Here is a 22,730-nt window from a genome sequence, read left to right on the forward strand (position 1 = left end):
GGACCAATAAAATCAGAGAGGCCAGTCACTTTGAGATGGTTCTATAATGTCCATCTGGAGCATCTTTTCTACTTTACTTTATAAGTCAGCTTTCAACTGCTCAGGAATCCTATATGGATGCTATCTAATAAGTCAGGTTTCCCCATTTTTATTCTACGCTCTACTAGGGTAGTTGCACCTGGTTATATGATAAACATAAGTTTATAGTCCCAACATTTTTTCTATCTTTCTTTTGATAGTCCCTAGGCCTAAATTAATATGTATTTTTCCATGGGATAGTTGCAGTATTGTCTCCCAAGCTTGATTTAACAATTCTGGATGCCTTTCTTTTAGAAGAAACAAAACCATTGCAGGTTCAGCTTTATTGCAGCATTTCCTCAGGAAGATGGCATAGTGGATTCTTTTTCCTGCTTTCCAGCTCAAGTGCATAATTTACTGGCCCAGTTCTTCTCTTTACTATGTGGGAACCCTACCTGTTTGCTTTCTTTAGTAAGTAATAACAACAGCACTTGATCTCCTATATTAAATTGCTTTGCCTTCAAATCTTTATCATAGTGTCTTTCTGGCCTTCCCTGGCTCTCTAAATATTCCTGGACAATGTGTCCTAGGGCTTTTAACTTGTTCCTCTGCATTAATATATATTTGATTAAGTTCTTAGGGACTTTTAAGTTTTCATACCACACCATTCCTTAATAATGCCTAAAACTCTTTAAGGCTGTCTCCTATATAGTAACTCAAAAGAGCTAAATTTTGTGAATGCCTGGGGAATTATCTGTAGGGAAACAATAGAAAAGGCAGCCATGTATCCCAATGTTTTGAGTCTTGGCCTGCATATTTCTTGAACATAATTTTTAAGGTCTGGTTCACCCTTTCCATAATAATTGCCTGTGGATAAGGACTTTTATTCCCAGGTCTACACATACATATTTAAACAGCACTGATCGGAAATTGGATCCTTGACCTGCAAGGATCTCGTTTGATATGCCTAGTCTACTTAAAAGATTTTGACCAACTAATTTGCTATTCTTTTGTTGGTCACATCCCTTAATGGACTGCTTCAAGATACTGAATTGCATGATCACAGATACCTAGGATATAGTCATTTACTAATTGTGGCAAAAGGCCTACAATGTCCATAGCTATTTTAGAAAAAGGAATAGAGATTAAAGGCAATCTTCCCATAGGAACTTTATTATATTCCCCTTTTGATTTTACCAATTGAAACATAGGACAGGATCTACATTCCTGGGCCACTTCTTTACAGATCCCTGGCCAATAAAAGCTATCCAAAATTCTGTATGTGATCCTATTCTATCCATATGTCCAGACCATGAATTTTCATGAACTAGTTCCAAAATCATCTTGCAGTATTCCCTGGTGAACTGTTATCAGTTCAATTAGTTCCTTCATATAGTAGGGATGAAACCTTTATTCAGTACAGCAACCCTGATTTTTCTTAGAATCTGGGTATTGTTTCCCTCCTTTTCTGCTGCTAGCCAACAATGTTTTAATGGTGGGTTTTTCTTTTGTAATGTCGTAGTTGAATTTCCCATTTCCCATTTAGGACAGTGTCTGTCCCTAGGAGTTCACTCCTACGTTTTGTCAGCTTTTCATAAAGCTTTTTCCTTTCTAGGACATCTCATTTCTCCTATGAAACCAGGATAGTTAGGACAAATCCCAGGTTCTTTCACTTCCTGCTTCTGCTCCATTCTTTTATTTGTCTTAGACTGGGCTCTTGTCATTACACCCTCTACCTTAGCCTCCTTCTTGAATCCTGTTTTCTGAGTCCAATCCTCTATAAGTGGAAAATCTATTCCAGTCATTAGGTTACATGGTAAATTGGATTACTCCTACCACCATTACCTGTTCCTTTCCCTGTGTCTGCACTCTGGCTTTAACCAATGGAACCTTTTCAATCTGCCCAAACATACTTGTAAGGGGCTCTTTCCCCACAGAGGCTGCCTTTGTACTAAATGAGAATGTATTAACATTTGTCTGCTCCCAGTACCTACTAATCCTCTAACAGTGATCCCATTAACTTGCTGGGATTATAATTTTTCTCCCCAGAGATGCTTGCATACTGCAGACATTCTCCTTTTCCTCTGGCTTTTAGTTTTGGCAAAAGTCCCACAGTTGTAATAACCACAATTACCAATACTTTTTTATTTGGGCATTTATTTATTTCACCTTTATCCCTTTAGGCTTCTTTCTAGAACAGGCTTTCCTAGTCTTTCTCCTTCTGTATCTATTTTTCTGACATCCTCTGACCATTTTGTTGCCATATAGTCCTCAGCCAATTCTACTGCCCTTTGACCTGTTTCTGGATTGTATTTTGCACCCAAAACCTCACTTTGGTAGAGAGTACTGTACCTGTAGAAACTGTTCTAAAATTACTTTTTCTGCCACTTTTTCTTTGCTCCTTTCATCTGGCCTCAACCATTTCCTGTCTAAATCTTCAATCTTGTGCACAATTAATGAATCCCTTCATGTTTGTCATATGTGTAGCCCCTAAACTTCTGGGAGTTATATAATACCTGTATAGGATTATCTCTTGGACATGGGAGTAATCCATTACTTCTCTTGTTGCAAGATTACTACCTTTCCTCTTAAAAATGGGGCTATTGAGGCCATCCATTCACAAGAGATAGCAACTCTTTCAAACATGAGAAAATACGCTTTAATGTTAGAACTTCTGACATCTTAGGAATTTTTATTTCTTTGGGACCATCTCCTCTCTATGCACTCTGAAAAACTTAAGAGGTGATTGTGCCCCTTCTGGTGACTGGACCCCTTTAAGTAAATCTATGAGCCCCTAGATTCTCTTGCCTCTTTCATTCTTTTCCCATTGTAGCCTATCTTTCGTTTCTGTCTTCCTCCATAGCTGCTCTTCCTGTTTAATTAATGAAAGCCTTTCCTGCTGCTGTTGCTTTAACATTTCTGTGGTGATATTGGTCCAAGTATTTGAGCCTAGTCACCTTTCTGGCTCACCTTCTTTGGCTTAACTCCAGACATAGAGTGGATACCTGTCTCTACCAAAGTAGTAGTCTCTAAGGAACCTTTTTATCTTTTCCTTGTTTATGTATGTGGTGTAGGTTCTGGTACCAGATGTTGGCTATTATTTGCAAAGTTTGAATTCTGCAAAGGCCAAACTCCCTTTTATAGCTAATATTTGTTTCCTTTTCATAGAGTATATAATGAACTTGAATTGAGCCCCCACTTGTGTGGTTGCCATCCTGAGTTGGATACCCCACCTATTTATGGATATCCCACCACAATGTGTGTCACAGGTTCTTTTAATTATATCCAATTCTGTGGGCTCAAGACACAAAAGAACCAATACAAGATAGGTTCCTAGACAACATGCACAAGCATTCCAATTTATTTATCTACTACTCACCACTGCACTTTCTCCCACTGCTACAACTACTACTTACAAGTCCTACTACTGCAACTACTATTCATTATGAGTTCTACTATTCCTGCTTCCAAATACTGCTAGAAAAAAAATATGTCTAACTGCTTTTCAAACACACACTCTTTTCTTTCTTTCTTTCTTTCTTTCTCTCTCTCTCTCTCCAACACACAACACCCTCAGCTGTCTCTCAGCCTTGTTTTTATAGTCAACTGACTTTGGAGAGGGCTTAAAGAGAGAGGAAAATAGCAGCACAGGTGATGGCCATTTTCTGGTCAGCCTGCTCTCTCCTCTGAGAGCTTTCCTCTCTCAAAAAGGAAGAAGTATTTCCTTTTACAAACTTTTTTTTCACAACTTTTACACTGCCATGTATCTCTGCATTCTTAGTTTTTATGTTTTCTACACAAAAAATGAATACAGGTTCATATTGGAAGAAATATTTATGATTGTACAGTATGCCTATTTTTCCTGCATTGGGGAAACTTATTTCTGCATTTTCTGTCTGATCCAATAGGCAGTGATATGTCAGTGAAGCTGGAAATATCTTCCCTGGGGGGAGGGGGAGGGGGGGTCAAACTGTTTTCAGTTTTGTTTCTTCTCCTATGACAGAAAATTGGTATTTGCTTGCAAATTTTCTCTTTTTTCAGGTGTTTATTAAAGAAATAGCTACTTTCCTTTCCCATGGATATCTATAAAGGGACAAGGGACAAATGACAAAATGAGCATCATGACTAAAGTTCTATGTGTTGTGTACATGCATCATTATGTTGCATGCACATATATAATGCACAGGGCTAGAGTTAGCACTGCAGTCATTTCATTTTCATGAAACTATCAGGTTCTGTGGATGCTTTTAGCTTTCTGTTAATGAACTATTTTTTAAATCTTATTGCCACAGTGGGTGGTGCTGCCTTCTGACTCTGAGGAATCAGAATTCTGAAATTGATTTGAAAAAGAAAAGGGGTTGAGCAACTTACTGATTATGATGCCAGGTCTCCCATGTGGGAGCAATTTCTCTACCTGAATGAGAATTGTTTTTCTGTCTTCTTTTTGCTAATAAGGTCCAACAAGGGAAGTATATTTGTCATGGAAGGTACAGGAAATGGGCAATAACAAGGTTATATTCTCTGTCATCCATCAAAAATGGAAGGAAACTTTCTTTATGCTGAATTTGACACTTAGGCAATTTATAATTCACATTGGAGCTCAAATTTCTCCCCTCATGAAAGAGAAATAATAATCAAGTTGTTACTGTCAAGTCATCATTTCCTCATGTGAAACTTTATAGAATCTATACCTTATGCTCCTCTCAGCCAGAGCATTCTGCTGCTGTTTCCTCAGAATATTTTTGACCTTGCCTTTTTTCTTGCAACTACCAATTTAAGCACATTGTGCAGAAATAATCTTCAAATGTCTATGTATCTTTCTCATAAAGTTTCTCCTACATGTAAAGAAAACAAGGAAAAAAAAAAAGAAAGGAGAAGGAGTTGGATCAGTTTTTTCATTATTGCAAAGATTTTAGATTCAGACAGTCAATATCACATGAGTACTAGTACATTATTCTGAGGATCATAAAACACTAAAGTATTTCCATATATTAATACAAAAAATGAATCAAAAATGAAAAGTGTCACAGTATGCCACGAAACATAAATGCATTGTATTAAAAAAAATACTGTGAAACAGCTGCTTGCAAAATAGAGCTACAAAATAGTTATTCTACCTTGACCACTTGGGTATTTTTCATTAACTAATCCGTCAATGTTTAGTTTTATTATTGAGCTGATGTGTAATTTTTGTTTTCAAAAGCATATCCAGGATGATTAAATTAAGAAACCCATCCTGCTTTCCTTTTTCATCTTTCCTTTATGAACAGAGAGATCTTTCCTTGTTTTGGTCTTTTTCTTATCTCTTCTTGCCTGGCATTATTCTTTCTTCTTTTCTTTCACTGAAAAATAGATCTTGCTTGATTGGTCTTTCCTATTCCCTGCTGGCAAAAATCCTTTCAGAGTAAAGCAATCAGATCTGGTTTTTCTGATCACTACCCTCCATCTTTCCCAGGGAAGAGGTAGTCCTAACTCCTGGCTCATTTTCTGAAGCTGAACCTTACTTCCATGCTGGTCTTGCTTATAAAGCCCAACACCAGCTCAAGAAAGAAGAGTAGTATGATGGAACTTTACAGAGAGAGGTTAAAATATATTTGTACTTATAACCGTGACGAATATTGGAAGCCACCTCTTTTTACTTTTTTCTTTCTTTACTGTTTTTAATCTTTTTATTTTTGCTTTTTCTTTGATTTCTTTTTTTCTTTTTTTCCTTTTTCCTTTAGATGAGTTTATGTTATCTTGTTATCTTCTTGTTTAAAAATTTTAATTAAAAAAATACATTAAAGCAGCCTAGCATCAGCTCAAAAGTAACAGCCACCAAGGAACATGACAGCAGGTTGGCAATTTCCAGGGCAATGTTGCTGAGCATAAGAGGCCTTGGGGCACTAATTATGCAGCCAGGTGACCAAGGATCTACAATAGATATACCTAGGGCCCATGTCAGAGTAGTATTTATTTTTGCTTCCAAATATATCAAGTAGTCACTATACTGACCCAAATTCAAAAGTGTTATATTTCAAATCCAGTCAGATAGTTAACTCAAAAGAAACGATCTTATAACAAACAAATATATTTTAATGAGAAAGATTACTTGCGTTCACGTTGAGATTGGTGCTGCTGGGAATACATGTTTGTTCATCTTTCAGATCCTTTCCTTAGGTAAAAAGATTTTGCTCTTTATACCATCTTATAGGGAGACCTTCCATGGCCCATGCTTCTTACAGACAAAGAGATTCCCATGTGGCTTGTGTCCAGGAAGTCTCCCCAAGACCTTTGGAACTCCTCCCACTGACCCATCCACATACCTAGCATTTAACCCAATAACTGCCAGACCTTCCAACATAGAGCTGGGCCATAGAGCTATATGGGTCATAGAGCTCTATGGGCCAGAACACTCCCCGCTTGGAAATTTATATTTCCACTATTAAAATAGTAAAAACGTAGCATCAAGGCATGCAATACTCATTGTGGTTAACTTGTGACTAAATAGGTAAAAAATTGGTGTCAAACATGCATAACTATAAGGTAAACATAAAACATGCACAATTATGAAAAAGGCAAGTGTTACATCAAACAATGCATAAGACAATACATAATTTGAGGTTTAATCTTCTGGTTCAGTCTTCATCGGCGATGGACCAAATCGGTGATCAGCCTGGTACAAGTGTCTTTGAGTCACGACCTGACTCACGTGGCTGGGCCCGGTGCGCAGGAACTGTGGGCCAATAGTTCTGGTATGCAGTCTTGTCTCCCAATGAGACAAGGTCTTCTTCCTGTGAAGGAAACTGGAACCAAATCTGGAACAGAAAAAACTGGAACCCAAGCTTCTCTGGAATGAGGGGAACTGGATTCACAGGATACTCAGGAACTGAAAAACCTGAAAAGACATAAACAGCTGGATCTGGAAACTCAGGAACAGTTGGGACTGAAGAATCAAGATCAGGAACATCAGGAAACTCAGGAACAGCTGGAAACTCAGGATCAGGAACATCTGGAAACTCAGGAACAGCCGGAGCTGAAGAATCAGGAACAACAGCTGGGACTGAAGGGTCAGGAACAGCAGCTGGAAGTGAAGAATCAGGAACAACAGCTTGAGCAGAAGACTCAGGATACTCAAGAACCGAAGGGTCTGGAGCCACCGGTGGAGTACTGAAGAGGACTGCTACTGTTGTTGTCAGGGTGAGGACTTCATGTGTGGGTGTCAGTGTATTTAATGACATGGAGTCCATGAAAGGCAGTAAGTCCTTGCAGACTTCTACAAGGCTAATTCTTGGAGTGCTGAGACAAGTGATCAAGACGATCAAAACTATGCCTAACTTCAGTTGTCTGCGCTTAGACCGGGTTTTGAAGCAGATTGATTGACATTTACCGGGTGTCTGAGGTTGAAGGCTGGCACTTTGATCTGAAGCTGGAAATGCATAACGTTTTGGTCTATGTGGCATCTGTCTATTTGGACAGGCCAAGAGCTGAAGACTTTCTAGCCAGATCAGTTCTGTTATCTGTGTGGCAAGGTTGGGCCACCTTACTTGGTTGACAAAGTTCTTATTTGTTGGCACATGTTGCCATTGTTCAGGGCTTAAGGATGTTTCAATCCTTTTCTCTCTGTTGCTTACATGGACGTAGAAGTGTCCACTTTGTTTGCAGATGTAGCTTGACATCACCTTGCTGTCTGCGTAGAAGGTGGTGGACTGTAGTTCAAGGCACAACGTCTTTGCTGTCAAGTTGGTCAGCTTTACAGCCAAAGTGGTGCCATATAGCTGTAACCTTGGTACGGTGTGGCCTTCTTGTATTGTTAGTCTCGCTTTTCCTAAGAAGACACTGAGACTGCAGCACTCCCCGCTGTAGACTCTGATGCATCTTATGGTTGCAAACAAGATAACGTAAGTGTGGCTCTCCCCGCTGTAGAGTGAGACGTATCTTAAGGCTGCAGACACCTTCGTAGGCACATCTAAGGAAACATACAACTCTTTCTTCTGCATTGGGGCAGGTGAGCTGGAGACATACATGCGCTGCACTTGCATGCTTTGGAGACATTTTGGGAGTATGCTCCATGACTCCCAGTCTTGGGGGCATTGTTTGTATTGTTTGTCCTTTATGGACAAAGCTAAATTGTAGTAAGTCTTGCTTGTCTGGAACACGGTTGCTTCCAAAACAGGTTTGGTTGTTACAAGCGTGCAGTGTTGTTCTAGGCGCGGTTGGAACACTGTTGCTACCAAAACAGGTTTGGTTGTCACAAGCATGCAGTGTTGTTCTAGGCGCGGTTGAAACACTGTTGCTACCAAAACAGGTTTGGTTGTCACAAGCGTGCAGTGTTGTTCTAGGCGCGGTTGGAACACTGTTGCTACCAAAACAGGTTTGGTTGTCACAAGCATGCAGTGTTGTAGGTGTGGTTTTATGGGGTTCAATGGGGTAATAACGGTGGAAAGATCTTGTGGCACTCCCCGCTGTGCAGTTGTTGCCATCAGGTTCGATGTGGCAGCAACGGCAGGAGGATCTCGTGACCTAGGTGTCGTGTCATCAACTCTGTGGTTGACCAGCGAATCAGGTCGTTGATTGTCTGTTTGTCTACTCGGTCTTGGGGGGCTTGTGGCTGGCTGAGGTGCTCTCATCTGTGCATTCTGGAGTGCGCTTTGGTTGTCCACATAGGCCTGTACATGGCTGTGAGAACTTTCCCTTCTTAGACTTTCCAAATTGGGCGTTGACATGGCATCTTCTAACTCTCTCTGCAGGATCGCTTCTATTGCGGCTGCCTCTTTTGCTCTCTGTTGTCGCTGGAAAATCTCAAAGTTGGCCTGAGCTTTGGCCAAGTCTTCTCTATGTAGCTTGTCGTCTACTGCTACTTGTGCAGCAACGTTAGCCATTGCGGTATTGATCTGTGCTTCCCTGAGACGGGCGGCGATGCTCTCTGCTCCTGAGGCTTGAGATGTATGGCTCTGGCGAGAAGATGCCTTTGAATGGCGTGAGGGTCCTGTGACGTGCGGTTGTTGGGACATGCTGGAATGTGTCTTGGATATGTGGTGAAAAGATGAGGCTGTTTCAGACACGTGGGATGGATCTGTGTGCGACCATTGGGATGGTGCATATGAGTAGCGGGAGACTTTGGACTCGGCCCTGTCGACCAGTCTGCTTTTCTGGCGAGGCTTGGGCTGTGGGGAACCCTGTGAGCTCTCTAGAAACTTCTTGCATTCCTTGTTTAGTGCCTTGAGGTTGTGCATCTTGCTATCGATTCTTGAGTCTCTTAATTGTTCTTGAATGTCCTTGAGTTGCTGTTCAGAGTCCATCCATTGCACGTAGGCGTCTTCCTTATCTCCTTCCACAGCGTGTGCCCGTTCTGGGGAGAGTTCCTCCTTCTGTTCATGGTAGAGTTTGTATAATCTCTTCCAGCTTCGTTCATGGCGCCTGTGGATGGTGTGCCATTTCTCCATCAGATGTAAATGCATGGCGTCTGTGGGCTGGTTGATGTATCTCAACTAGGCTGATAGGTTGAACCCCTTCTGCTAGACCAGTAGGATGCTCAGCTATGGCTAGGATAGGTTCAGTGTCCTTCTCAGCTATTTTGAAGAGAATTTGAAGAACTTCTCTCTTTGACCACTAGGGGTCGCTACTTGTAGATCAGCTTCTGAGGTGCTGTCTGTGGGTGGAGATGCCACTGGGTGCGGTCTCCTGTGTTTGTGGGTACTTCAGTGCAGTTCACCCCTTTCACCACTAGGGGTCACTTGCTGTGGGTCAGCTACCAGGGTGCTCTGGCTTTGAGGTTCACCCTTTGTCCACTAGAGGGGCTTCTCTGTGTGCGGTTAAAGGCTTGCGTGTAGAGCTTCCTTTAACCACTAGGGGGCGTCTGGAGAAAGGCTAGCCAAATTCTTCCTATTGCCACGTTACTGCTAGTGAGCCACTGAGAGAATGTAGAGGTACAAACTCCCACCTGGTCAGTTGCAGGCTGGCACTCCGGGTCATCAGCTGTGATAATGAGCGAAGAGACTTGGCTTTGATTTCTCAAGCTGGAACAGCTTAGTGCTCAGCTTGGGTAAGTGAGTGAATGCTTCCGATAAGATCACTCTGTGCCCTCTGGGGGGTGTTGGTAGCTTGGGATAACTTTAAGTAGCTTGCACTTTAACTAACAGATTTGCTCTGTTGTGTGCTGAATTAATTGTGGCTGTTGTGACTCAGCTAGAAAAAAAAATTGCATGACCACCAGGGGGTGCTTCTGCGATGATTCCTCCTTATAACATTGGCTGAAATTCCGAGCATACCTAGGGCTGTCACTATGGCAACAGATGAGTTTATTGAAAGGCAATAAACCTTGCTTTTGTTTGAACTTTAGAGGCAGTCATTAAACAGTTCTTTGTTTCAGGCTGCATGATTCACTGGCAAAGAGGGGAGGGGGAAAAGCCCAAGCTCCTTTTGGTGTTAAAATTCAAACTTTTCAAGCAAGGAACAAAAGTGTAGATTTTTGTTTTTCTTTCTCTCCGCTATAAACATTAATTTGAGAACAGGTCCAAGGTACTTTTTACTTTGAAGGTTAGCTAGCAAGCGAATTAGCATAACAAAACCTCTGAATCACTCCTTGAAAGCTGTCTTTTACACAGACACGCTGGCTTTGCTTTGCAGGCTCTTACAAGCATCAAGAGAATCTTTACTTGCTTGAAGGTTTATACAGAGAAAAGGCTAACCAATTTGATTCTCTTTCTTCAAACTGTTGCAGCTTTGAGAGGAGAATTAATCTTTGCCAATTTACTATTTGCTTTCAAAAGATGGCACAAATTATGAAAAAATCTTCTTACTATACTGACCCAAATTCAAAAGTGTTATATTTCAAATCCAGTCAGATAGTTAACTCAAAAGAAACGATCTTATAACAAACAAATATATTTTAATGAGAAAGATTACTTGCGTTCACGTTGAGATTGGTGCTGCTGGGAATACATGTTTGTTCATCTTTCAGATCCTTTCCTTAGGTAAGAAGATTTTGCTCTTTATACCAACTTATAGGGAGACCTTCCATGGCCCATGCTTCTTACAGACAAAGAGATTCCCATGTGGCTTGTGTCCAGGAAGTCTCCCCAAGACCTTTGGAACTCCTCCCACTGACCCATCCACATACCTAGCATTTAACCCAATAACTGCCAGACCTTCCAACATAGAGCTGGGCCATAGAGCTATATGGGCCATAGAGCTATGTGGGCCAGAACAGTCACTTTAATTACCTGGCATCTGTTGGATCCAAGTCTGATCCTTCAGGAAATTCACAATTTGATTGCTGAAAACTTTCTCATGGAAATGGTAAAGGGATGCAGAAGAGAAACGGCTATCCTTGATACTAATACAGACAGTTAGTAGATAACATGGAAATATTGGGAATATTTGCTGCTTGAAATAATAAGATAATGGTTGATTGAAAGAAACCAAAGCTGAATATAGTCAACTATATTATTTTGGATTTTTAAAATTTTGAATTTTGATAATATGGCAAGTAAGATTTCAAAGCAAGAGTAGCTAATGGGAAAAAAATTGTCCACAACTTATGGAAAAGCTTTTCAAGGACTCAACACAGCAAGGCTTAGATGGACTTATTATTAAAATCCAAAAACTAAACCCATTATTAGCAGTTGATATCTTCTAGGATATGATGATTCTCAACCTTATATTCTCTTGGATTCAAAATTGTCATTCTTTCTATATTTTTCACAGATTTAACTATAAACTATTTCCCACATTCTGTTGTCAGTGATACTTGCCTATTCAGAATCTTCACTCTCCCGCTCTGGGAAAAGCTAGCTCCCAGTATAGCACTGATACCATGTAACTGTCCAATTAAAAATATCAGCAGTTTGCAATGGGAGACCCATCATTTTCAGTTTTGTGTGCTTTTGTTTATCATTCCCAAGGTTTTACAGTCTATTATAGTATTGATCATGGAATGCGAGTGGCAGAGTGACCTAGTGATGAAGACGCTTGCTTCTTACTGAAAAGGTTGAGAGAGCAATCTTAAGTAGGGGTAGATGTTTCTCTCCTAGGGCAAAATAAAAAAATATCTGCCGTGAACTCTGCGTGGCATCAGGAAGGGCATCCGGCCAGTAAACATTCAGCTCCATCCAGTCACTCCAACTCTACCCCGAATTAAGGGATTACAGGATCATTAAAAGAGTTTTTATGATCGTTAAAAGAGTTTTTATGATGTTGGCCATGCAGTAACTATATCTCCAAGATATTAGATACTGTAGTCTATTATAAATGCAACTAATTATCTGTAGCTCTAGTTCAAAAATGATTGTATACGCTTGTTTATTATATGTTTCATATCCTGAGCACTCTTTAACTTTTGTACAAATATCCGAAAGAATTCCTCACTCCTGCGTAGTATTTCTCATTCATCAGTGCCATGCTTGATATTTAAATTCTATATCTGAAGTCACACAAACATAATTGGTCTGTGATTTCCCTCTCCCCTTAACATACTGTACAGAATCCTTCCACCAAAAAAAATGATCCCTATTTCAATGAACTGATAGACAGTACATTTTTGTACAATAATAAAAATAATGAATGCAGAGTTACAGTTTGTCAAGATTCTGCTTTCTCTTTATGCCGTGAGATTAGCCTTTTTTTCACCATCTTTATTCTGCAACTTCTGTTGCAGAGATTTTTAATTTTTTCATAGCATCTTACAAGATTCCTTCATAAATTCCTTAAGATTTTGCATGTATATCCATTGTTCCTTCTTAGTCTCTATGATACTTTCTGCTTTGATGGCAAAAGTGATTTTTATTACTTTATTGTTTCATCTACTGTCTTTGAAGGTTATATTCCTTTGGACTATCACGTCAGTAAGAAAAAACTGTCTTGGGAACAGTGAGGATCATTTATTTCATCCATTTCTCTCTTTTTATAGATACAGTAAGTTTAATATTCCATGTAAATGTTACATTCTTACTGAAAGTGATATGAAATTTCATGTTATTTAGACCATGGTTCTACCTTGATCTCATCACCTTTGAAATAAATAAAGATTTCACTGTATTATCTTAACATTGAGGTACTCAGCTATTTTACTGGATTTGCACAAAAACATTTCATAACTTTTTGTATGTCATTTCACCTCTGAAGCAAGCACTCGCTTTTTCTTCACAATGTATTTACCACCACCACCACACTACTCAGGCATTATTTTTACTGCATAACAGCTAACACACTTGTGTTTGCCATTGAGAATCTGAAAACATTTACTAGAATGGAGTTTGATCACATTCTAGGAAGACCTGTTTCAGACAAAAGCTGATATTCTTTCTCAAATACCTTATTCATCACTCACTATAAATAAGATGCACAATCTCAGATAGTTATAAGCTTAAGTAGAGCTATGTTTTGTTCAGTACAGTATCCAACTGCCTGACTCATCTCCAGTAAATATAACTAACTTGCTACTTTCCCATTTTCATGATGCGCAGAAATGAAAAAAATCATGAATGTTTACCTAAGGTTATTTAAGTTGTCATCTCTGCATTCAAATAATCTACCTTCCATTTCTATAGAGATATTATTATTTTTTAGAATGTAACTATTTCAGGTAATAGTGAGGAATAGTTTGAATGTATAGAGGGAAATGGAGACAATAACAACAACAATATCTGAAGTATCCGCTCAAACACCATCATCATTGACAAAAACACAGCAGTCAATTGCAAAATGAAGTCTTACTTTGAACAACTTACATCCTGTGTAAGACCATCAAACAACATCTGCCTATCCCAGATCCTTGGAAAGGACTTAATAGGTAGACAAAAATGCCAAATCCAGTCTGACTGACTGTGCAAGAAATTATCATAATAGTAATAATCCCTCCTGCATGGACCATTATCTGAGATACAATATACAGGTATACGCATGCAAGTTCATTTGTGGGGACATATGACCACTTAAAGAACTTCAGCTACCAATAAGCAGCCTGTCTATTTTGTAGTATTGTCATTTAATTTTTTGCCCTTTCCCTATTTTCTTTCAATCTGATCTCTAGTTTTGCTTCACAGATAGGAGCAAGTTTTTCAGTTTTCTGCCTACATTTATTTGTTGCTATTTGGCATCTGAATTTGGAAGGATATTGTTCCTCCACTAGGAAGGACATTTCTAGATTTTATTAGCATATTTCTGCCTATCAGAGGAGTAAGATACATATCCTTTTAAAGGATATCCTTCTATTTCAGAAATAAATATATCACAATAAATATCAAGTGTTGCTTTTGGTAACAAAAATCTTCATTCTTAGTTATCTAGATATGTTACCCAGATATTTACTGAAGATATTGTTGCAACAAATATCATTCAATAAGCACTTTTTTTATTAGATGCAAGCAACTCGGTAACATCTGTACTTGGGCAGTTTTTGCCAGTTGCAGGTAAACTGAATACCTGTGCTGAAGAGGTAAGTATATTGTTTTCCTTTTCCTCCAACTCAATATTTTTAATCTTATAATCTTATACTATATCTATGCTTATTATTTCTATGATTTTATTGTAGGCTTTCTCTGCAGAAGGCTTAGTAATGCAATTAACTGTTTTTTTTTTCTTTCCATGCTGATAACTGTAAGCCACCCAGAATTGTTTGGAGTCCAGCAGTTTCTAAATCTGTGTGGATAAATAAATACATTTCATATATTAAAGAAAGGGCTGGTATCCCTTGTGTGGAGCTTTCCATTACCTCTGCAGGGTGAGGATACATTGAGGCAACCACCATGTTTCATGAAACTGAATAGAATAATTTCTCAACCTATTTGCACTTTGGGGGAAAAAGTTTCCCTGCTGAAAAACAGCTAGAGTAAAGAAAAAATATAGGGTCTGTCAACACTCATAGTAGAAATAATATATTGTATTTGTGCAACAAAATGTTTGGAGATTATTCTGACCCACCCTGTTTAATAGAGCTAGTATCCTTCCCTTCACCTGAATGGATATCTCCAGTCAATAACCTTCAGTGAAGCAGGGTAATCTTTCTGAGATACCTGGCTGTCCCCTCCCAAAAAGTAGAAATGCCATCCCCTTACCATCCAATATCTTCCAAGATATTTATGATGCTCTATGACTATTTTATTTTATTATTTTATTTTATTATTTTATTTTATGTTGCCAAGCTAATAACAACCATGTCATACTATCTACTATAGAGCCAGTTCTAATCCTTATGCTTTACCTAATTATTATCTACGTAGTCTCTCATTCCTTTGGCTTTGCTCTTTTTCATTTCTCATTTCATCACCATTCATTACTTGTTTTAATTACAGCATGTATTGATATGTATCAATTAATTTTTCTCTTCCAATTCTCTCACTCAAATATGCTTTTCATTTTTTTCTATTGCTTCCTTCCCTTCCCTTTTTATTCAAATCCTCTGTACGTTGCTATAATTTCTTTTGTTTCACCTATTCATTTTTTCACTCTTTCAAACATTTCCAACATTTGTAGTATTGAACAGCATATGCAGATCTTTTTGCTCTCTGGGGTTCTGCTCAACAACCTGGAGCTGCTCCTAATCAACAATGTGCAATATGTAGTAATAGAAGACAGTCTGTTATGAAGGCAATGATTTAAAGTATCAGTTCTTTCAAATGATGTTCTCTAAGACTATTCATGTTTGATAGTAATGTTATATAGTGTGTAAATGTATGATAATATAATACAAATAGAATGTTTGGATTTTATTTTGAGCAGCCTGATAATGGATCCATACATACAAGCAGTTCAGATCTGACTCTTCAGGAGCCAACAAAACTAACTTTAGTTGGGTAAGAATAGTAAAAATGCATACATTCCTGGCATCATTATATGAAATAGGCATTTATATAATTATCTCCGCAGACTGAAAAACCTATTGTTTACAATTGTTTTCAATAAAACAAAGTATTTTTATATAGCACATATATTTTATTGATGCCTGCACACAGATTCTAATTTGATATATTTCATTTCAAGTGAGCAAAAGGTTACATTTTGAGATACTTTATTAAATTTTGCAAGGAAAATTCATTTTAGGATTCATATTGTTACATAATCAACCATGAGAATACTGTATACATTGGAACTACAGGTAAATATATTTGGGCACTTTCCCCAATATAATACTATCTGTTGTGACATCACTAGATAATTTAATAAAAATGCAAAGTATACAGTTTAAACATCATTAAATAATAAATATTTTTGTTTATAATTTAATTATTCTACCAAAAATGTAGATATCAAAAAGAGAAACTAAATGAAGAAATGGAAATGAAGCAATTTTTTTTACTTACCTTACTGCTATGTGGGTTTCATCTTTCTAATATGCACTAACTCCATAAATGCTTCATAATAGTTTAGATGCAACATGTGTTTGTTTAGGTTTCCTTATGCTTCCTGGGATACAAAATCAAAGAAGCCATGCAATTGCACTAAATCGCAGTGCCTCAAACTGTAAGTAAACAAAATGTCACTGAGATATTATTTGGCTATGTAAGAAAGGAAAAGCTTAATTTGTTTCTTTCATATATACTCAAATATATCCTGCAGATGCTATTGCAGGAAACTCAGATATAATACTTGAATAAACATAGACATGCTTTTACACTTATAAAGCAACTTTTTCTTCAATTTAAAAGAATATACCACACAATAACTAATCATGACAAAATGTACATTATAGCAGGGCTTTTCAACCTTTTGACCCATTGTACCACTTTTAGGATATGGCAACATCCAAGTACCACCAGTCGCCTAGCAAGGTGTCAAAAACGTGATGACAAAAAAAGGAAAAAGTGATAAAGTACAGGTAGTCCTTGACTTACAACAGTTCGCTTAGTGACTGTTCGAAGATACAATGGCACTGAAAAAGGTGCCCCCCAAGCCACAGCCGAGCAAGACAGCTGCCTGCCCACCCGGCGGTGCTCTTCCTCCTGTCCGAGGTTTCCATTGTTGTGAGCATTTCTGTTGAGGATTGGCAGTGGGGGTGGGGTGGGGGGTGTTTGGTTTTTATTCCCCCCTTCTGCTGGGTGGTTGCAGCAGGTTTTGGTCACTTCATATGACCCTGGGACACTGTGACCATCATAAATATGAATCAGTTGCAAAGCATCTGAATGTAAATCACAAGACCCTGGAGATGCTGCAACATTCCAGCTGATTGGTGCTTCTTCTGGGCTCAGCAGAAGCACCAGGATCAGTGTTGAGCTCCAGCTGATTGGTGCTTCTTCAGGGCTCAGCAGAAGCACCAGGATCAGCGCTGAGCTCCAGCTGGAGCCTGGTGCTGATCCTGGTGCTTCCACTGAGCCCTGACAGCCCCAAAGAAGCGCCAATCAGCTGGAAAGCGGCACTGATCCTGGTGCTTCTGTTCAGCCCTGCAGCTCCAGCTATCTCTCACTCAGGCTTGTGCAGTGCTGCTACCAGTTCAGCTCATTCCCCTCCCCCGCTACCACTTTTCTAGGATGATCGCGTACCATCTGCCAGGTGCCAATGTACTACAGGTGGTACCCATACCACTGGTTGAAAAGCCCTGCATTATAGTACTAAATTACTATACATTTTCCTGATAGTATTAAGTGAAAAAATCGTTGCCTTTTGTTTTTATATGCTAAATACTGTGCATGGCAGAAGGATATAAGTTTATCTGAACTTCATTTAGGCCTTTTATTTTCTGTATTTTTTCTTATTTACATAACCTTAAGTTAAATATGGCTCACAGTGAAGATGGGATGTATGGTTAATAACCTTTGCATTAAATTAGATGCATATCAAAACATAGAGCAATAGCATGCAATGGAAAGCAATCCCAAAAGATAACATAACAAATAAATGATAATAATAAAATGCTTGGATTATATGAATGTATCCCACAGCCTTTTAGCACAATTGATTTTCTGGAAGGGTATTTGTTGGCAGTCTTCAAAGTATCTACATATGTGACAAAATATATAAAGGATATAACTAATAGAAATCTATATAATTTAACTTACATATTTCTCAGTCTAGTACAGTAGGTTTGGTCCAAGTTCTTTCCCTAGTGCAGTGGTTCTCAACCTTTTTAATGCCGCGATCCCCAACCAGTCGTTAAGTTGAGGACTACCCAACCGGTCGTAAGTCGAGGACTTTCCCTGCCCGGGAGCGCCGCGCATGCATGGTGCCGCCCCCTGCGCCGGCCGAGGCCTAGCTGGCAAGGGGCAGCAACGGCACAGGGCTACCACCAGCTGGGCCACCAGCTGGCCCGGCCCACCTGCCGGGCCCCACGCGTGCCAGCAACCCCCCCTGAACTTGCCGGCCTCCAACCCCTGGCCCTCTTTTACTTACTTTTAGTAGTTGCTCAGCAGGGAGGGAAGCTTTCCTTGCAGCACCGTTTGCAGACTGGGGCTTTTGGCGGTCTCAGCAGGGCAGAGACAGCCTGGACAATTCCTATTGGCTTTTGAAAGCCAATCGAATTAGACTCTATTCAAGAGAATCTATTCTATTGGCTTTTGAAAGCCAATAGGTTTGATTGGTTTTTGAACGCCAATAGAATAGAGTCTCTTGAATAGAGTCTATTCTATTGACTTTCAAAAGCCAATAGAATAAGAGGGAGTAGTACAGCTAAAGAAAAGGGGGGGAAATGGCGGACAGCCTTGTTTGGCGACCCCTGTGAAATGGTCGTTCGACCCCAAATGGGGTCGCTACCCACAGGTTGAGAACCGCTGCCCTAGTGGGACTCGGGTAGCAAGCCTTTTCTGCAGCACCCCTTAGTGGGAGGAATAATCTCCCCCTGGGATCTGGCAAGCCTCCATTCTCCTAGCCTTTCAGAGGGGGTTGAAAACCTGGCAGTTCCTTCAGGCACTGGGGTAAGGTGAAGCTGGAGCCCAGTAACTGCAGTTGTGAATCAGTTAGGGACAGCAATTCTTTTTTTTTTTCTTTTTTTTGTATTACACTTTTACCGTTTTGATGGATTTTATTATGGTTCATGAGCTGCCCAGAGTTGTGATGTTAAGACAAGTGACCATACAAGTATTTTAAATAAATTAAAAAATAGTAGATAAGAGTGAGCATTATCTGAAAATGTTGAACTACAAACAATTTAATATACTTCTCTTGTTAAACACAGATACTGCGATTGTTTTGCCAATGGTGATTTCTGTAGTAATTGCAACTGTAATAATTGTTATAACAATCCAGAGCATGAAATAGAACGGTTTAAGGCTATTAAGGTAATTCAACTATGTTCTCTTTTTATTTCGATATGCAAATTATTTACTTTGTGTTTATTAGGTTGCTTTGTTATTTTAAAAACATTTTAAATGAATTGCATTTACATATTTCATCAATTCAGGATATAAAATTGAGTAATATTAATTAAAACAGCCTTTTGAAATACAGGTAGTCCTCGACTTACAACAGTTCATTCAGTGACTGTTCAAAGTTAGAAGGGCACTGAAAAAAGTGACTTATGACCATTTTTCACACATGACCATTGCAGCATCCCCATGGTCACGTGATCAAAATTCAGATGCTTGGCAACTGACTCATATTTATGACAGTTGCAGTGTCTTGGGGTCATGTGATCCCCTTTTGCAACCTTCTGACAAGCAAAGTCAATGGGGAAGCCAGATTCATTTAACAACCGTGTTATTAACTTAACAACTGCAATGATTCACTTAACAACTTTGGCTAGAAAGGTTGTAAAATGGGGTAAAACTCAATAAATATTTCATTTAGCAACATAAATTTTGGGCTCAATTGTGGTCGTACCTTGAGGACTACCTATAGTGATATCTTAACACCATCTCATTTTTTACCTATCACTTGAATTAGGGACAGAGAAATTATGTTAAAAACATCTCTGTTCAGTCCCTTTGATGCAATTTCATGTCACCATAGGTGATTTGCATATTGGTTCTCAATTCATCTTTACTGGAAAATGCTGGAAATATTAGGAATGGTACCGCAATTAACAGATTTGAGCAATTCTTTGGGTACAAAGGAAAAAAACATGCTTTGGAGAACATATTTTCTGTTCTTGTTAGGGTTTCTTCAAACATGTGAAACATGCAAAAATTCTTTTAGGACTAATGGTTCAGATCAAGGATTCTTGATGTACTAAATAAAATACGTATCAGTGTTTTAGATAATTTGACAGTGAAATTCTGCTTGACAGACACTTTGCCTTATATAATTCTATTTCATAGAAGCAATAGTATGCTTAGAAATTTCTGTCTCTTGCAAAGAGTGAACCATAATCTGCTTTAGGAACTATTTGTTTTTAGGAAGAAAGTAAGCTAATCTTTTTCTTCAAATTGCTTGAGAGGTATATTCTATATGAATAATATGTTTTATTTAGGCTTGTCTTGACAGAAATCCAGAAGCTTTCCTGCCAAAGATTGGAAAAGGAAAACTTGGAGATATTAAACCAAGACATAATAAAGGTTGTAACTGTAAGCGTTCAGGGTGCCTAAAAAATTACTGTGAATGCTTTGAGGTTTGTAATTTTTCATCAGTTTTATAAAAGTACCGTATTATCATAGCAGAAGGATACTTAGACTAGGCATTAAGAATATTTTGTTGGGGAACCTCCAGCATATGTGATCAGGGAAAATTAGAGAAAGCAATTGTGGGGGAAAAGGGGTTTTAAATTTTAAAAAGCCTAAAAAGGGATGAGAGAATGGCAAATAAGAAAACGAGGAGAAAATGCCTGCCTATATAGCATGCTGAATGGCAGTAGCTAGCCAGTTTTTGTTGATCCTTAAAAGCTAAGAGGTGGTTAGATTTTTTAATACTAGGATAGGGCAGGGCAGGGCAGGATAGGGCAGGATGCCACTAAGAAATTCAAAAATTGGGAAATCTGAAAAAAAATCTCAGAAAAAGATAATGGCAAATCACTTTTACATTGTAACCAGGAAGATAACACAGACATCAGGACTGTGCAATGGGCTGATTTGAATCTTGATAATTTGAAGTGCAACAATGTATGAATGAAGCAGTAATATACAACATCCTAACAGGGCTGCACTTTAAGTTGCTTGAACTGCTTTATGTTTTACAGACTTTGAACCACTTTTAGAGATAAAATCCAAAACACTATGTAGCCCTAATAAGAAATCTATGAAATTACCAGAAGTCAAACTTATCTAATCTTGTCTATACCTATCTTGTAGATGTGAATGGTGTTGTTTGCTATGTATGGCTTCATAGATCTGGAAAAGCTGTAAATAAAGATTTAAAATAAATGTATAGTTTTAGATCCTAAATGTCTATGATTGCACCTCTGGACAGAGAACATTTTCATTTACAGAATAGAGAGTGAGGTTTTTCTTTTCAATTCATCTTTCATCTTCTAAACAGTTTGAACCCCAAACCTTTTAAAGAGATTGAAAACCTTCTAGAATAGTAGGGCAAGTGAAAATTGGATAGGGATTAGGCAAATTCCTCTCATTTTAAAATATTTAAGCATTCTTTGGATATAAGAATATTTGTTCAATGGAAATATCACTGGACTCAAGAGATTTATTTCCAACGAAACAGCTCTATGATTGGATTGTTGAACAGTCCAATCTCGTTGTTATTTTTTTACTGTGGATCTTTATTAAATAACATGTCTTTTTAGGAATATTTTGTTTCTGTGTAGGCTAAAATTATGTGCTCATCTATCTGCAAATGTGTTGGATGCAAAAATTATGAAGAAAGCCCTGATCGAAAAACATTAATGAATATGCCAATTGAAATGGAATTTAAAACCAATGAAGGAAATGATTCTCAATCATTTTCTAACTCTGAAACATTATCAAAAACCAAGAAAGAAAGGTAGAAATTACCTATGTGATATTTTTCTAAGACATTTCTTTTGTACTATGAGAATATTTTTAGATAATTGACTTCCAACCTCTGTTCTTTTCCTTTGTAGTTATCCAAACCAGACTCAATAATTTGTAACAACTGTACTTTCTAATATATGTACAAATGCATATGTTCTGTGTATTATACAACTACAATTTCAGAACTTTTTCAGAATTTACTATTATCTTATTTGTACTGAATTACAAAATGGTTGGAAATAGAAAACATGGAAACCTCCATAATCTAGATTTTTTTTTAAATTGAATCCAGTCATTCAAAGATTAGTAATCAATAAGGGAAAGCTTCAGGAATCTTTAAAGTAAAGTAATCTTTACTATTTTTATATAGTTTCTTCAAGAATATAAGTGTTTGAGAGACAACAATGAAACCTATCTATTTCTGTGGAAAAAGATCCCCCTGGTTTGGTATTTTTAAATGTACATTTATTACTAATTGGTATTGTCTGACTAAAGACTAAAATTAACATTTGGCATTAGTTGAGTTCTGAAAGAATGAACTAAAGTACTGAAAAATTGCAAGGAGTGGTGGGTAACAGCAGGGAGCTTAATTCAACTTTTTCCCCTGCTTTACTGTGCATACAATACCCATAGGTAGCCGGGAAGATGCAAAATAACAAGATGTGCATAATTCAAAACTCCCCTTTCATATGCCTGTCCCAATCTGTTCATTCATTGAATACATTTTTGTCAGTTTTCTGCCAAAACATCACATGCAAGTATGCAGAGATTGCTCTGTAACACGGCTCATATTTCAGCAATTGTCCTCCCTGCAGACAGCCATGTCCCTATCTTTTTCCTCACAGGATTCCAGGAGATTGGAATCCTGTATAAAAGGAGATTGGTTGCAGAAAGAAAGCTGCAAACTGAAAAAACGTTGGTGTC

At 38.3% G+C, this 22,730-nt stretch overlaps 1 protein-coding gene across 8 annotated transcripts in view; it reads left to right on the forward strand.

Moving 5' to 3' along the window:
* Positions 1–22,730, forward strand: part of TESMIN (testis expressed metallothionein like protein) — a 34,015-nt gene that overhangs the window by 10,520 nt on the left and 765 nt on the right. For 7 of the 8 annotated variants that reach the window (XM_039331250.1, XM_039331251.1, XM_039331252.1 and 4 more), the window contains 6 exons: positions 14,358–14,434; positions 15,718–15,791; positions 16,387–16,458; positions 19,103–19,205; positions 20,336–20,473; positions 21,620–21,795. In XM_039331250.1, the coding sequence (XP_039187184.1) occupies positions 14,358–14,434; positions 15,718–15,791; positions 16,387–16,458; positions 19,103–19,205; positions 20,336–20,473; positions 21,620–21,795 (640 nt within the window). Of the gene's footprint in view, positions 1–12,815; positions 12,913–14,357; positions 14,435–15,717; positions 15,792–16,386; positions 16,459–19,102; positions 19,206–20,335; positions 20,474–21,619; positions 21,796–22,730 lie in introns of all 8 variants that reach the window. The other variant, XM_039331253.1, reaches the window with a different exon arrangement.

The sequence above is a fragment of the Crotalus tigris genome, unplaced genomic scaffold (assembly GCF_016545835.1).
Source record: "Crotalus tigris isolate CLP2741 ecotype Arizona unplaced genomic scaffold, ASM1654583v1 scf7180000024436.1354646, whole genome shotgun sequence".
Taxonomy (NCBI): domain Eukaryota; kingdom Metazoa; phylum Chordata; class Lepidosauria; order Squamata; family Viperidae; genus Crotalus; species Crotalus tigris.